Source organism: Ambystoma mexicanum, chromosome 5q (assembly GCF_040938575.1).
Source record: "Ambystoma mexicanum isolate Mex_15411 chromosome 5q, UKY_AmexF1_1, whole genome shotgun sequence".
Lineage (NCBI taxonomy): Eukaryota > Metazoa > Chordata > Amphibia > Caudata > Ambystomatidae > Ambystoma > Ambystoma mexicanum.
The window spans coordinates 766902075-766919742 of NC_090933.1; the positions used below are offsets into that span (position 1 = coordinate 766902075).

The 17668-nt window shown below is 44.9% G+C and overlaps 1 protein-coding gene across 2 annotated transcripts in view; it reads left to right on the plus strand.

Annotated features, from left to right (window-relative positions):
- The window catches only part of ZC2HC1A (zinc finger C2HC-type containing 1A), a 657196-nt gene that overhangs the window by 174904 nt on the left and 464624 nt on the right, over nucleotides 1-17668 (plus strand). For both annotated transcript variants that reach the window (XM_069621244.1, XM_069621243.1), the window contains exon 4: nucleotides 4134-4275. In XM_069621244.1, coding sequence (XP_069477345.1) covers nucleotides 4134-4275 — 142 coding nt within the window. The remainder of the gene's footprint in view (nucleotides 1-4133; nucleotides 4276-17668) is intronic.

The window sequence follows — 17668 nt, forward strand, 5'->3', positions numbered from 1 at the left end:
TGTGCCGATGTTGGCCTGGGAATGAACTGGGAACGCACGCATTTGCAGGCCATCAAAAAGCTGGTCTCTGGCTAATACAAAATGGAGTTGTGGAGTAGGGCCATGGCGAGCGCTATTCGCCTACTTATATGCCCTACGGGTGGGGGCTACTCCCCCCTTGTATATTAGATCGCCTTGTATGGGGTCTGCATAACTTGAAAGCGCCTGGGGTGGGATAGGCACATTTCTATCCCAAAACAGTCTACGCTTTGAGAGCCTACGATCTTGGGTAAGCATGGCAATTTGTCTAAAAAGGGGAAAGAAAAACAGAACTGAAGCAAACGGGCGTTGCATGCGCTATTTATGCTGATGGTGACGTTGGTGATCGACTGAGGCCCTTGAGGGACATCAACGCAACAACACTACATACAACACTCTCTGTCGAATTTGTATTTTTCCCGAAGCAGCAAAACTGGAGAGATAGAATATCAAAGATGAGGAATATGTGGGAGGAACATCCAATCGAAAGAACGTTACATGGGGTAAGTAACTTGTTCATCTGGAGGCTCTGCTGGGATGTCGTGCTGCGGGTGGTCTGCCCATCCTGTTTCTAGGTACAGTTGCCTTTAATGAAAAGAAAGAGACTGGCCAGCATCTTTATGAAGATGCATGAAGTGATTCACAGTGGGTACTGCTCAAGCTCATACCAGCACCTATGGAGGGTGACAGGAATTGGGGCCCACCCAACTACCACCTTCCCCCTCTGGGGTAGAACTGGCTCTGGATTCTACTCTGGTTGGACCCCCGCCCGAAGCTGAGAGGGGTCCATATCCCCCCTTGACAAGGTCAGATTACTGACCTTGTCACAGCTCTTATCCCCCTTCATTTAGTTCCTTCCCGGCCGTGTCTTGTTTCTACCCTTCTTTTGTCCCTTAATGGTGGTGTCCTTCATCGTGCATTCTTTGCCTGTGGTGTCTTAAACTAACCCTCAAATTAGGGCCCAAAACGTCCACAAGCATGATGCTCTTGTGTTTGATCGGCTACAGTTTGTTTGTACCATCAAATTTGCTTGAATTTACTTTTCTCTCCCCTTTGGGCTTGAAAGTTGTTCCTTCGGGGGGGCCCTCTGGGGTTTGGCATTTTGAAACAATGTGTGAAAGGGCATCCTGAGTGTTAGATTGTCTTGTGACTATATAATAACGTCTTTGTACGCTAAGACTTGTTTTCCATAAAAATGGTCTTGCACTGAATGACTTATTCATTCACACCTCTAGGATACAAAAACACATTCCAGAATCGGTCTTCATACTCTACACAACTCTTGGGTACTTCTTGAATGTAAATAGCTGTGATGCTGGAAATGCCTCAGAGGGATAGGGCCTCTGAAACCTTGTCCTTTATTGCCTTATCATGTGTTCCGTCTTGTTTTCCGCGTTGGGGTTCATGTGGGACTCCTGGCAGTGTGGCGCTTCCTGTATTTGGTTTGGTGAACAGACCTTTGGGATACCCTTACAGCACCCATGGGTGGGAGTACGACCCGGTATTCTTAGTGTATGTTGTGGGGCACCTTTGTGTAGCACACAATGCAGGGTATGGGCTGGTGGCAGCTCCGTGCTGAATTGACAGGTGCCCTGCGCATCCTCCATTTTGGGATGCCCAGGCCCTTTCATCAGAATCAGTGTATTCCTGATTGGCAACAAGATGGCCCCTGTGGCCTCTTGCTTTCTATCGCCTGTTACCTTGCTTTTCCCAAAGTCCTGGGAAGCCCTGACTCTGTCCCTTCCCCCTGACTGGCTGATGGGTGGAAGTTCCATATATAGTGTTGTAGGGGAAGTCCAGGCCAGACTGGCTGGAGCCTTCCCAATGACTGTATGTTGTGGGTACGCCCATGGTGTGGGACCTAGGTGAATGGAATTTGTGATGAATACACATTCTGTGTTCTGGGTGTCTAGTATCTGGTGTTTGACACAATGACAGAGACAGCTGTGCCCGAAACTGGTAGGAATGCAGTGTGTAGTGCTGAATGGCAGAGTGGTTGTCCGAATCCACATTCTGTGTTGCGAGTGTCTGGATGGAGAAGAATGGCCTGAATGCACGGTGCGCCTGATTGGCTGACTGCCCGAATGCCCTTCTGAGTGATTGGTTGCCTGAGTGTGACCCAGCAGAGTGAATGGGAGATCAACAGTATATCTGGGGGCCTCTCCCTGCTAGAAATCGTTCAGAAGCTGAAGTTGAAACTGATGCTCAACTTTGAAGCCCACTGGAAGAACTGCTGCTGCTGTCCTTCGCTAATCTGAAAGCTGCTGTGCCTTCAAGGAGCTGATCCAAGAGGGGACCTGGCTAGGAGACCTCTCCCTGAGCTACGAGGGACCATCGTGCACTTGCTGATCTTTGCCAAAGCTCCCTGGTAGACGGACCTAAGAAAGGCTGCCGAGGAGAACGAAGAGAAGCACCGGACAGACATCCACCATCGCCGACCGGAGCCGCCATGCTCCTTTGCCTAATACATTTGATCCAAGGACTCGCTTGCTCATCCTCGTCGACTTCTGTGGTCCTCACGGAGAACGTCAAGGCATCCGACGAATGAGGGGAATCTTCTGGTGAATTTCCCACCACCCGAAGACCGCAGATAGGCCAGATGACTCAACGCCCTTGCTGGGCCAAAGTTCTTCATTAACTCTTTGTGGCAACGAACACTCGTCGTCGAGTTGCACCGCACACCTCAGCTTGCAGGATGTTTCTGACCGATAGCCAACGAACACCCCAAGAACCGAAGCTTCAGCTGCAACGACAGTGTGCACCCTTTTTCCTCGTGGGATCTCGATGATCCGTGGCTCCTGCTTTAAAGGGAGCTGCTCAAGAAAGATCTGTCGTTGACCTTCCGTCGAACTCTGCTATTTCAGGTACATTGGGTTGTAAAACTATTTAGAAGGCAATAAGACACCTGTGAACAATATATGGACTGGGCTTGTACGATATATCTTTATTTACAGGTTGCCCAGGTGGGGGGGGGATCTCCACACAGAACTGTGTCTAGGTAACGGGGCTAATATTCTGCTAATTGTTCTAACCAACTACTTTCCTCCTATGTCTATTGTTAGTTCTCTTTATTACTTGATTTGTGTGACATTTAAACTAAGTACAGTTGATGCACTTTAACGAAATCTAATAGTAACTGTGGTACCACGTAGAACTGTGTATATATTTGCGATTGTATATTAACTGAGCACAAAGTGAGTTATTGTTTGTGTATATAACCTTGAACCTTAATTATATAAAGACTGTGTTTTCGTTAATACAGTGTGTGGACATTCCTTTGTGGGTGCTTGAGTACTACACTGTACCTAAGAACCAGCCTGCATCACCTCCTGAGAAGCTAGGCCTTAATTGCTTGCCACAATACCAATAATAGAGAATCTTGGCTGGGGTCCTCTGTGCCTCTCCCCTGCCATAGAGAGAGCAGGAGTTCAGACACCCCCCTCCAGTCTTTACAATAGCCTAGACCTGCGACGTAACATTACAAAGAGCCTATAAAACCCAGAAGGTGTAGAACATGTTGCAGATGTGTACAATTTGGTTCACAAGATAAAACAATGGCAAACAGTGGAGGGCTTCAATATAAAGGTGGAAGAGTTGTGTTGTTAACGAGATTGTGAACCTTTTGTGAGCTAATAAAGATTTCAAAAAAATAGGTAGGCACACTTTACATGATTATCAAACAAGCCATCACTGTGGCCAGAATCCACTAAAGTATTGTTTATGTGGGTGCATCAAAATGGTAGCTTTTTTCTGTTAGTGGGCATTCTGTCATCTGCTCCTCGCCCCGCCCACATCTGCTAGTCACTTGAATTCCATTCTATGAACTGATATTTCAAAAATGATCCAATGTTTTCTGATTGTGCACAAAAATCTCTCTATTTGGCAACAACTTGGAGCACTGGTTGAGTTATTTGGTTACTCTTTTATTTTTAATAGTATTTTATGACTTGCAGCAAAGGGAGCTACTTCTGCATTAATCAGGATTGATCTACTTTTCATACGAGCAACTAAATAGTTCATTAAAAGTGTTTTTTTTTTTAAAAAAAAAAGATTTGTGTGTGGTTTTTATTTTGCGAAAAGAAAATAACCATACAGCCTTTGTGTTCTCTCTGCAGCCAGAGCCTCCAAAAAAACAATCTAACTGGAGAAGAAAGCATGAAGAGTTTATTGCCACAATACGAGCAGCAAAAGGAGTGGATAAGATTTTGAAAGTTGGTGGAGAGCTTCCTCCTCCTCCTCCACCTACTTATGATCCTGGTATGTAAATATATGTGTGTGTGTGTGTGTGTGTGTGTGTGTATATATATATATATATATATATATATATATTTCTGAGGCTTGTGGAATCTGCTTAGATCACATGCTGTGCATAGGCCGACATCTAGTGGAAGCTGCGGAGTATTACAGTTTGTTTTTCGAAGTCGAAAAATGGGCGTCGACACAGGGCGTGCCAGTAATACTATCCCTAGTGTGACGTCCCCTGTACCCATGATCCCTCACGCGTCTAGGATCCCCAGATTGTTTTTTTCCGCCATTCTGGTCGGAAGCACTTCATCGGAGTTCCCTGGCTTTGCCATATTTTCACTCTAAACTAATTCTAATTTGCCCCGTTTGGCCAACCTTTCGTCGATCAACATCTCGACGCCGAACCGGGGAGGAGATCAACGTCGAATACCCGACGGATTGGGCCTTGAGGCTTCCGCCTCGGCTCGGGCCTGGGCCGCTGGCCTCGGCCCTACAAGTAGGGAGAGTGGGGGTGGTACACTTCCACACTCGACACCTTATTACCTACACACACTTGCCCGCTGCCCACAGGCGCGTATGGAGGGTACGCCCTTTCAGTTTTGCCCCAAGTGTAATAAGAAATACCCTTGGGTAGATAAGCACGCTACGTGCAACCTTTGCCTACCCAGAGACCACCCCGAGACGGGTTGCAGGGCCTGTAGCAGGTTTAAGGCAAAAACTCTTAAGGACCGCTCCACCAAGCGTTGGGCCCACCACGCCAAGCTAGCAGCTATGGAGGCGGAGGGTACCTTCAGCGACGGCAGCGACGCCGAACTTTCGGACGGCGAGGGCACCAAGGCGTCGAAGGACAGCCGAACGCACGTCCCCGGCCTCGGAAGGTCGTCCGTCCCGGCGACTATGGGGAAGTCCCCCGGCGACAAAAGCGTTACACATACACACGCTAAACACAAAAAATCCACCCGAGATTCGACGTCGTCGAAACCTCGGAAAGAGGCACAGAAGGAGCGGTCCGAAAGGACGTCCTCTGGGCGGTCCCGGTCGAGGTCGCCGCACGACGTCAGGCAAGCCTCCACACTTGCACAGAGTGCCTCAACCATTAATATCCCGGAAGATCAATCGTCCGGAGACGAACACGACTTCCACCCCCAGACTGCACCCCAGGAAAAGGGTACATTACTTGGGAGTAAAGAGGGGCCAGTTTCGAAGGCTAGTTCGAAAGACAGGGATTCCACCTCCGATCCTCGACGCCAGGCGTCGAAAGATAAGGGAAAGGGGAAACACACTTCCACCCACGGGGAAGGGGGTAAACAGCAAAGGAAACAACCCTTGCAGTCCTCCACTACAAAAGAACTGACCAAGTCTTCTCAGGGCCAATCCATAGAAAGTCCCAGCGAGGTCACCCCAAGCTCAAAACTCTGGTCATGGGAGGACATTGACAGAGTAATGTCAAGGATGTCTTCCTTGGCGAATTTTTTCGAAAGACACCCTGAACAACTCCTAGCTTTAAACCCTCAGGAACATTCTCCCTCAGGGTCAAGGGACCCTATCCCCTCAAATAAAAGACCCCGGGTCGAGACACCATTTAGGCCTTTAGACCCCATCGAGGTCCAACCCTATTCTTACCTCTTCCCTACAGACCAAAGAAACTCTTCCCTTATAGAAGGTCAGGAAATTGACACGCCAGAAGATCCTGCAGGATCAGATTATTACGGCGAAGACGAGGATGAGCCAGAAAATAGCCCAGATATTTTCAGAATGGACTCACCAGTCGAAAGGGAAGCCCCAGTGTCTGACTCCCCAATAGATAATCAGCCCCTCTTGAATGAACTGCTCTTTCGGGCAGCTAACCACTTCCACATAGACACACAAGGTGTCCAGGAAGAAAGGGACTTTGCGGAAGAACTAATAGGGGAAAGGAAGCCAGTAGCCCAGACCATTCCCATCCTAAAATCTGTTCAACGCAGAATAGCACCATCCCTTGTCAACCCAAACCTGACAAGACCTGTAAATCCGAGAGTGGAGAAGCTGTTTAAAGCAGCCCAGTCGGACCCCCTATATATTAGAGGTCAACTTAAGCCAGACTCTCTAGTAGTAACCAACACCCGCAAAAGAGCTGGTACACCATTATCTTCCTCTGAGGCTCCCCCCGACAAAGAAAGTAAAAAACTTTATGGTTTTGGCAGGAAAGTAGCTTCCACGGCAGCCTACCAAGCCAGAATCGCGAATTCCACCACACTGTTGGCTAGCTACAACTGTCACCAGTGGGAAGAAGTGGCAGCACTAATAGACTCTGCTCCCGAACCCCTTAAAAGCCAGCTAGCTCGCATTTGTGCGGAAGGAAGGAACGTGTCAGGCTGCACTGTAAAAGCAACTCTGGACGCCGCTGACAATGCGGGTAGACTTATAGCAGAGGGGACTGTCATCAAAAGGCATGCTTGGTTGAGGCAGTCGGGATTCAAAGCAGAAACACAAGCTGCGCTCTTAGACAAACCAGTGGAAAGTGATCTCCTGTTTGGGAAGGCAGTCGAGGACGCTCTAAAAAACGCTAAGGAAGAATTCGACACCCTCAAATCCCTTGGCCAGTTAACTACCAAACCACCTAACCAAAGAGGGAATGGCAATTTTCGTCGCCCCCGCGGCCAAAATTCCAATAGAGGAAATAGCTACTCCCACACCCAGGGTACACAGTGGAACACCAGCTCACAACAGTCTACCCAGGCGTATGGTAGGGGTAGTAAAAGAAGGGATAACTTCCGACAGATGGGTGCTGTCAACAGTATCCAATGGGTACTGCATAGAACTACTGCAACGTCCCCTAAACCATCCTCCAAGACAAAAAGTCCGCTCTTTACAACATCAGAAAATCCTCCTCGAGGAGATCGCCATTCTGCTAGAAAAGGACGCGATAGAACTCGTCCCGGGACACCAGGTAAACAAGGGTATCTATTCAACTTACTTCCTTGTGCCAAAGAAAGATTTAACAATGCGCCCAGTTTTAGACTTACGGCCTGCCAACAAGTATGTCAAGCCACAAAAATTCCGTATGACCACACTACAAGAGGTAATCCCACTCCTAAAAAAGGGGATTACATGGCAACCTTGGATATGAAAGATGCCTATTTTCATATTTCCATGCTCCCGGCGCACAGAAAATACTTGCGCTTCAAGGTAGACAGTCGCCACTACCAATTCAAGGTACTGCCCTTCGGGATAGCTTCTGCACCAAGGGTATTCACCAAGGTACTGGCGGTGGCAGCTGCACACCTACGCAGGGAGGCAATCCCAGTGTACCCTTATCTGGACGACTGGCTCATAACGGGGGAAACCCCAGGAATCTGCAGGTCAAACATTCAGAGGACCATCGACCTCCTCCACGAATTAGGCTTCTCCATCAACGAGAAAAAGTCAAGTCTGGTGCCAAGCACCTCAAAACAGTTTCTAGGAGCTATCCTAGATACTCAGAAAGGATTGACCTTCCCTTCGGAAGAGAGAATTCGGAACATACTTCTGCAAATTCCGCATTATCAGTCAGGTCAACAGATAACAGTACGCAAAGCTATGCGGTTACTCGGCATGATGGCGTCATGCATTTACCTGGTCCCCCACGCGCGTCTGCGCATGCGTCCCATGCAGGAATGGTTGGCGAAACAGTGGTCTCAGGCAAGTGGTCAGTGGGACGATCTAGTGGTCGTTTCGCCAACACTTGTACAGAACCTACACTGGTGGACAAGAGAGAATCTCGCAAAGGGGAAACCCTTTTACGATCCCGAAGTACAGGCAGTGGTAACTACAGATGCATGCCTGACGGGGTGGGGAGCTCACCATCTCCACCACACAGCTCAGGGTCTCTGGTCTCACTCAGTAGCCAAGAACCACATCAATCTGCTAGAGCTTCTGGCAGTATTCCGAGCGCTGCAGGCGTTCGAGCCCCATCTACTAAACTTGTCGGTGCAGATCAGGACGGACAGCACGACAGCCATGTTCTATCTGAACAAGCAAGGAGGGACTCGTTCGCCAAATCTGTCCAAGCTTGCCCAGAAAATATGGAGATGGGCACTCAGACGGAACATCTTCCTGTCATCGCAACATGTTCCAGGGGAGCTCAATTCCCTAGCGGATGCTCTAAGCAGAGACTCCCTCCCAGAAGAACACGAATGGGTCCTTCACAGAGACGTAGTAGAAGATCTCTTCTCTCAGTGGGGTTTCCCCACTATAGACCTATTCGCCACAAGCGAAAACAAACAATGCCCAGGATTTGCATCCAGGTTCCCACAACCGGACTCCCAGGGGAATGCCCTGTGGATGAACTGGTCAGGGATGTTTGCGTACGCTTTCCCACCAACTCCTCTCATCAGGAAGGTGGTGTACAAGATGAACAAGGAATCGATGACGCTCATCCTAGTTGCTCCCATGTGGGCGAGACAACCATGGTTTCCACACCTACGCAGGATGGCGGTATGCGAGCCCATCAGACTCCCAGCCTGGTACAACCTTCTGTCCCAGCAACAAGGTCAAACAGTGCATCAGGAACCCAACTCTATGAACCTAGCAGCATGGCTCCTGAAGTCATAGAGTTTGGACATCTCAAATTACCACAGAGGTGTATGGACATTCTAAAAGAGTCTAGGAAACCAAATACAAGGCACTGTTACTTTGACAAGTGGAAAAGATTCGTTATCTGGTGCCAGTGTAAACAAATCAACCCGGTTGATTGCACTCCTTCCAACGTTGTAACATACATGCTCCACCTGCTGGATGCAGGGTTGGTTTTTAACTCTCTGAAAGTACACCTGGCAGCCCTTTCAGCCTACACCACATCCCATTACAAGGTTTCGTGGTGGAAAGTACCAGTGGTTAAAGCCTTCATGGAAGGAGTAAAGAGACTTCACCCTCCTATCTCGAACCCACCGCCAGGATGGGATCTCAATGTGGTGCTATCTAAGCTCATGGGGCCCCCCTTCGAACCCATGCATAAAAGTAGTCTCAAACACCTGACTTATAAAACGGCCTTCTTAGTAGCCATTACCTCCATAAGAAGGGTCAGTGAAATTCAGGCTCTGTCAGTGCAAGATCCTTTCTTTACTATCCACAAGGACAAACTGGTTTTACGCACACACCCTAGATTCTCACCAAAATTCATATCCAAGTTCCATGTAAACCAGTCCATCGAGCTTCCGGCTTTCTTCCAAAACCCACAAAGCTCAGCTGAGGTGAAACTACACACCCTAGATGTGCGTAGGGCGGTCTTATACTATGTAAATAAAACCAGACCGCTAAGGAAAACAGATCAACTGTTTGTCTCCGTAGCTACAGGCAGAGAGGGGGATCGCGTCTCTAAGGGCGCTATCTCAAAGTGGATTATCAACTGTATACAGCTGTTACTCTCTTTCTGAAAAAACTCTGCCTTTTACGCCAAGGGCCCACTCTACCAGAGGCATTGGGGCCACTCTGGCTTTCATTGCAAATGTTCCCCTTGACACCATTTGCAAAGCAGCTACTTGGAGCTCTATTCACACTTTTACTCAGCATTACTGCATTGACACTCATTCCAAGGCAGATACACAAGTGGGACAAGCGGTTCTAAGACACCTGTTTGCTCATGACCCTTCTCACATCCCACCTCCTTCTTCTGGTACTGCTCGCTAATCTATGCACAGCATGTGATCTAAGCAGATTCCACAAGCCTCATAAGGGATACATTACTCACCGTAATCGTATTTCTGATGCTTGTATCTGCTTAGATTCACATGCGACCCACCCTTCCTCCCCTCCGAGAGAAGGCGCATGGTTGCTTGTAGTCTTACCTTTCTGTCTATCTGCTTGGACTATCTGTACTCACGCTACTCCTCATGCTACCTCATGTCAGGAAAAACACAATCTGGGGATCCTAGACGCGTGAGGGATCATGGGTACAGGGGACGTCACACTAGGGATAGTATTACTGGCACGCCCTGTGTCGACGCCCATTTTTCGACTTCGAAAAACAAACTGTAATACTCCGCAGCTTCCACTAGATGTCGGCCTATGCACAGCATGTGAATCTAAGCAGATACAAGCATCAGAAATACGATTACGGTGAGTAATGTATCCCATATGTGTTTCATTAGTATGCTAAAGAGTTTCTGTTGCTTTTAGTATTTATTTGCAAACATTATGACCCGGTATGTTGTATAAGTGACAAAAATGTGTATGAAGGAAATTCTAAAGATGGTGAAACATAAACCCTGATGGTGGTGAAGAGAGATGAGAAGAAGCAAATGCGGAGTAAGGCTGTGACAGTTGAGACATAAGATTCAGAGTGTTCATTACTCCAGTGGTGTCACTGGGGCCAAATATGACAGGGTGAGTTGCAAAGCTATTTTGGAACTTAAGGTAGTGAACTACCTCAATTTACCAGTGATGTTAAAGGTTATGTAGTGTAATTGCACAGTCGTTTGGTAATTGGAGGAGGCATGTAGCTTGTTTGTGGTGGGTAAGAAGGGACAAGAGAAAGATTAACTGGTTTGAATACTAGTGGTATGTATATATACAGACCCCTGTTCAGAACTCTTAAGTGAGCCCACCAAGTAGTTTGAGACAAAGATGAGAAGAATGTTAAAGCATTTAATTTTGTCTACAATTAACCCATCCTGGAGCCACATTATTTATTACACGACTTAAGCATGTAACTTTAGCCCTTGCGTTTTATCATCAACATTGTTTTTCAGACTCCCGACCGTGGCATCCGATTTAGTGAATTATCCCAACATTAAGCTCTTTCGCTGTATCAAAATGCCAGCTTTGCTGGGATGGTGTCCTTGCATCACCCATTCAGTTGGAACAATGCTTTCTGTTACATAAACTGCACCTATACACTGCATCTGCAGTCAGCGTTTTTATTGAAATGACTTGACTGCGTTGTATTCTAACTTTCCTCAAGTCTATTCCTTTCTCAAATTCTCCAACAGTTGAAACTTGACCTTCTGGTTCATTAGAAAATGCTATCTTGGGGATAAACCTCAAGCAAGTCTAGAAAACGGCAATTCAGACTGAACAGATCTGTACCCTTCACGTTAGGAGGAATATATACAGATTGGTTCATAAAATATTTCAGCCTATTTACCATTGTTCACAGCCACTTCTGGTATGTTTGTGTTCCAGTTTCTACCATCTATACATTATGTGATTAGGAGTTTATCCTTTAGCCCTATACATCCTTTCACTGGGCGTGATTTTTTTAATATGAATACTTAATCCTCCAATATAGTCAGATGCCACTCAGGATTTCTGCTGGTCAAAATAACCATGCCATTGATCATCCTTTTATTTGTTGTTAACCCCCATGATGTTCCATGGTATGAATTCCAGCATGTCGATTTCTAGCACAGAAGGATCTGCTCAATTGGAACCGATGACAGTTGACAAGTAGGAGCATGATTGATTTACTGCCCTTGTCTTGGAAGCATTCATAAAATCCCCCTCCATTTCCCCTCGCAGAAGGACCTGTTTAATGCCTCTCTGTGCTAAAGGGTATTTAATGAGCTGTTAAAAGAACTTCTAGCCACTAAAGCAGGTGGTATATGTGGCAGAAGTGGCAATCGGGGTGATGAAAGTGGAAATACTGGATACTACTGTCAATTGGACTCCAAAATCTTTTGTTTTGGGGGGTGAAGAAGTGTTGTGGAAAGGCATTTCAGATGGGAATGAGCTTGAAGAAGTGACACAAAGCTACCAATAACTCTGGAGGATACCAAGTGAGTAATCACTGTTGGGTACTTGTTTCTCATTAGGGAGCAAAGTGACATCTATTTGTGAATCTCGTTGATTTCACTTGCTTTCAGCGATTTGGATGTAGAGTGGTGTGTTTAAAGGGAAGAAACAGGCTGCAAAGCCATGATCGGAGAAGCCGAAGAAGTTTATACCATCTAATGCGGTGGTGTAGAAGGGAAAGAAAATGAGGTTAAGGACAGTGCTTCTGAAGGGCATGTACAGGTAACCAGTAAGCTGGATCCTCAAACTTTATATTCCAAGCAGGAAATCAGATTGGCCTGATAGCTGGGAGGGTCAAATGGATGTAGATATACATGTGAAGCTTGGAGTACACATTCATTTTTGCACAATTCTCCAATTGACTATTATTATAAATGATGGAAAGGCCAAAGATCATGAATATTTAGATGTGAGATTTTGCTGTGTGAGAAATTGTCAAATTCCTGGTATGTTGGGTTTGCAGGTACAGCCTCACCCCCACACCTGCCGACCCATCCCCCTATAAGGCCCAAAGAGTAGCCCTGTCGAAGACCTGCACAGGCCAGTGTAAGTATGATAAACACCATCAAGAATTGCCCCAGGCTGAAATAGAAGAAGCCCCTGGTTATACAGCTGTATCTACACCCTTACAAGGCCCTACATCCAGCCCTTCTTCAATATACCAATGTGCCTGTTCATGCAGTTTTTGTACAACCTTCTGGTGAGGACTGTACAACCACTAACCACAAGATGGACCAGTGAACCCAACCCAAAAAAGGGAAGCCAAACCTCTCTATGGGAATACACCACCAACCCAAGGCCTGAGTTAGGTATGCACTCTGATGGTTCCCGAAAACAGTTGGCTCAGGTATTTCCAAACAACCTGTGAATTCTACTCTTCTTTTCAGGTGCAGTTTACAGTATCTGAACAAACAGGCAAAAGTTGACCCAGACAACGGAATAGAAGAGCAATCACCCTTCGTATGAGTGTGATCCTTAAGCATGAAGCACAAGCAACATCCATAATTCAGCTAATAGATATTGCACTTCGTAGACATAGCGTTGTTGCACAACCATCTACTGCATCATAATCTGATCCAGATTTCTTTTCAGCAGAAATGCTGTTTTTGGCCGACATTTAATTTTTTTGTGTGGTCCGAAATACCCATAAAACACTTTAGAGAAAAACTAAATTTAAAGTGGCAAACACCTCTTTACCCTTGGGTCTGGCGCACATTATAAATAATAAAACAAAGAAACAAACAAAATTCTGTTTTTTAAATTGGCGGAGTGAGCAAAATTTGCCAGGAATCCCCTGGTTTTCCCGCAGAACGCAATTAGCCATTTTCACCCATCCTTATTTCTAACCATGCCAACCATCTGTAAGAGTAAACACTCAAATGACTACTCTTATAGTTAGAAAATTGATTAGCTACCCCAAATAGGGTTGTAATAAGTGTAACTTGGTTAGCTCATCCAACTGGTCTTTGGTAGGAACTAATCCTGTGCTTTACATTTCGTCTCTCAATGATCGCACTACAAATTTTAAACAAGCAAATGTCAGAATTCCTTTATTAACACAGAGGTATAACAAATCTAGGCAGCGCTAACCCTTTCTACAAGAACAAAGGTGTCTACACAACTCTAGCCGCTTTGCTTAGCAGCCTATAAATCGCATAACCCGATGGTTATAAATTCCACCAAAAGTGATCTGTGCTGATTATCCAAGGTAATTGGAACACTGCCTTGTATTCAACAATTGGAAAATCATACATTTCAGGCTCTTTAATTACTCAAAAATATACCATCTTGAGGAAAGTATTTATCAATTTGAAGACTGCATTTGACAGAGTTCCCAGGGAGATTCTTTAGAGTGCACTTGGAGACAAAGGTATTCCCAGCCAGCTGCTGAGAATTTTGCAATGTTTATAGAGCGACAGTGAGGCAGTGTTCCGTTGGGGCTTGGCAGGTGAGACAAACCAGCCTTTCAAAGTACAGAAGAGTTAGGCAAGACTGTGTTGTGGCCCCAACGCTATTCTGTGTTATCATCAACCACATGATGAATGGGCTCTGCCATTTCAATGCAGACTTCCCTAGACTGGATCAAGAGAATATTCCACTCTTGTTATTTACCGCCAACGTGATCTGGTTGGCAATGACGCCCTCGGGTTTAAAGAAGCTACTTTTGACTTTCAGTGAGCAATGTACAAACATGGGGCTGGAGATAAATGTCAGTAAAACCAAAACTATGGCCTTTCGCCTGAAACACAAAAAGGCACCAAGGCTCCATGTCTGTATCAGAGGCACAAGTCTGTAACAAGTGTCTTCATACGATTAACCAAAAATTAGATTCACAACATAACGTGAATGGGGCAGCCAACTGCAGAAAGCAAACTTTACAATGGAAAAAAACAAGTGTTGCCATTCTCGGGTTTTCACATTGACATGGAAATGAAGCTGTAGAGCCTGGTATAGATATCTACAACATGCAGGCTAAATCATCAGCAATGAATGTTTGGGACATACATTTGGGGGCATGCTAAGTCAACATCTGTAGATACCATCGAAAATAAGTGTAAAGTGGACCATAAGTATGAGGAGTATCTGGATTATGTTTCCCCTTCATTAGCCCGGTCCTTATACATAAGGTTTGGAATGGGTACGTTACAACTAGCACACTTTACAAAGACATGGGGTCAGTCTCAGAGTGGTCTTTGTTCACTTTGCAGCAGGAGCGAAGAAACCATTGAAAACCTCTTATTTTCTTCCCCAGTTTACATTGACCTCAGAGCCATAAATATTGAACCAATGCTTAAATCAAAAAATATTCACTGCCTGCATGACGATTTGATCATGTGCAGGTGCACAAGTGAAATTAATGTAGTCTACATGGTGGCAAATTCTATCCACAGAGCATGGCTTAGTACGCTCAAATTATGGTTTGATGCACTATGTTGGACTGTTCAGGTTGCATCATTTTGGGCTCCTGTGTGCTCTTGGTACAAACATACTTCATTAAGGATACAGCTACAAGCTGTTAGCATGTTATTATGGTTAGTGACCCAAAGCAAACATTCTAAACCTAAGTTATTCTTGTAAATTGATTGTTGTATATGTATTTTTAACTTTGAATGAAATAATGAAATATTGTGTATTAAATACCATGCATATAATTGATTGATACAGGTGGTTTTATCTGGGAGCCTGGCCGCTACCATCGCTACTTGTTTTTATGTGCATGTGTGCTTCTTATTAACCAATGATGTACTTAACTAGATATTGGCATAGAACGCAGGAAACATCGGAACCCTTCCTCCCTCTGCATGATATTTGTATTTACAACCTGATGACATGTTGTTGAATAAAAGTTATGAAATTAAGTTAAATGAAAATCACTTTCCGTATTGCGCTGCCAAACCATCCACTGCAGCGACTTTCACAACAGACTTTGCCCTGCTCTAAAATCTTCCAATTTTTTGTACAATATATTTTTTTATTTTGTTGGAAAGATTTCCGAATGTACTTAGACATGCAATTTTATTATTTTCTTTGTTTTTGTCACCATAGCCCAATAAGGCTTCTGTTAGTAGCCCTAGTCAAATATTTTCAAACTTGAACCCGTGGGTAGCCTCTCTGTATGAACCTACAACTCTCTTTTTCTGCTTCTTCTGTGAATTACTCTGTAAATGAACAACTACTCCTCATACTAAATGGTAAATTATCCCTTGTGTGTTTGGGATGGGAGCTAAAAAAAGAGATTTTTTTTTGTCATTGAGCTTATGGAAAGGCTTTAATTTCTCTGAGATCAACACACTTAGTAATATCAAGGACATTAAGTTCAATATTACTTACATTCAAAGTAAATTGTAGATATATAGCTTGGTTGTTAATCCAATCCATAAAGGCTTTTAGTTCATTTGTGCTATGTGCTATCTCTCCAAAATTATCCATGTAGTGTTTCCAAATCATAAAATAGTTTTAGTTTTTAAATAGATTTGTCTCAACTTGGTTCTTAGTCTCTTCCAACTTCTCGATATACAGGTTAGCTACACTTGGGGATACTGTTTTGTGTAAATGAGCCTTATGTTTTGTAGTTAGTTTCTAGTTGAATTCAGCGACAGAAGTACTAGTACGTCACACTGCCACTCACTGTGCATATTATGATTCAAGAGAATTAAAATGTCCATTACACTTATTCCATGTATTTTTCAGTAGAAAGAATCAGTGCAAGGGACTTCTGGTACTCTCGCACTGTGCCTAAGGAAATTAAACTCATTCCTCATAACCAAGAATTTCAGGAACATGACACTCAAGATAAGTAAACCTCTTCAGGGGCATTAGACCTTTTGGATTTATTTGCATTGTTCGGTATGAAAATCTATTTTGTATTCAGAAGTAAGTGAACACGTTTTTTTTTTATTTTATCATACCTCCACTCACAAATCGACGCTGAACTTTCGCAGGGGATATGACATGGATCATCTTCCCTGGCATATCACAGAGAGCAAAAATTTAAGTGAAATCCTCCCAAATGGCAGCCAGTAGAACAAACTATTTTAACCTTTGTTTTCTCTCAGTAGAGGAATTATCACAGTTTGTGATTTTTGAGTCACTTTAGTTGCATCCTGAGTAGGAGAATCCAGCCGTGGACCTCTTGCTCCCTGAAACTCACTCGTCAACTGTAGCTCAGATGCACTTCACTGATGATGCCCAAGGAGGCGAAAATATTTGTCTGGGGATGTTTTTGGTTCTTCTGTTGACTCAAAGGTGACTTGCATGTCATTTCAGGCATGTCTGCCCTTAAAATGGGGAAATGGACTGATTTGCAAATATATATTCTTCTCTTTTATGGGCCATAGAGCTAAACCACGATTGAGCTCATCCTGAGGGGGTCATAGCCTATAGAACAATCTATTTTGACTTTTGTTATTTCTCATGTTTTTGTCTAGTTTTGTGATTTCAATTAAGGAGTGTTGGAATTTACATATTTTTATGAGAACGATTCTCATTCTATTGGCAACGTTTAATTTACTTTAGGTACACGGAGAACGAGCATGGGTCAAATACCCATTTGCAGATCAGTCTTTGTCTCACCCACAAGGACAGCCCAGCACTGAAATGCTAGGCAAATCACCTCTGAAAAAGAGTACTATCAGCAACCCCAGACACGTGTTTCGGCCTAGTCGGGCCTCATCAGTCAGGTGAAGCTCAGCCTCTCTAAGACACAGTGAGCAAGGGGTCCACGTCTGGATTACCCTAGCTTACTAAGGGTTAAGCCCCAAGTTTTACAAAATGTATAAAGGAGTGTGGGAGCACCTCTACTGAGAACAAACATGGGTCAAATACCCTATTCTATGGTAGAGGGGCTCCCAGACCTTTTTGTGCATTTTTAGGGACGTAATATATTTTCCTACTAAACTCCATTTTGGCCCTACTAAACTCCACATAGTCCACCATCCAAGCAAGGATGGCGACCCATGGCCTCTGCCTTAATGACGAGAAGAAGGAACTACTCTTAGTTGGGCCGCATTCTGTACTAAAAAAACTTGACCCCAAGCATACAGCCTTCAACATCGATAGTACTAAGATCACTGTCACCTCTGCTGTGAAAACCTTGGGTGTCTATCTCAAAGACACCCTCTCCCTCTCCCGCCAAGTAAATGCCATATCCTCCTCA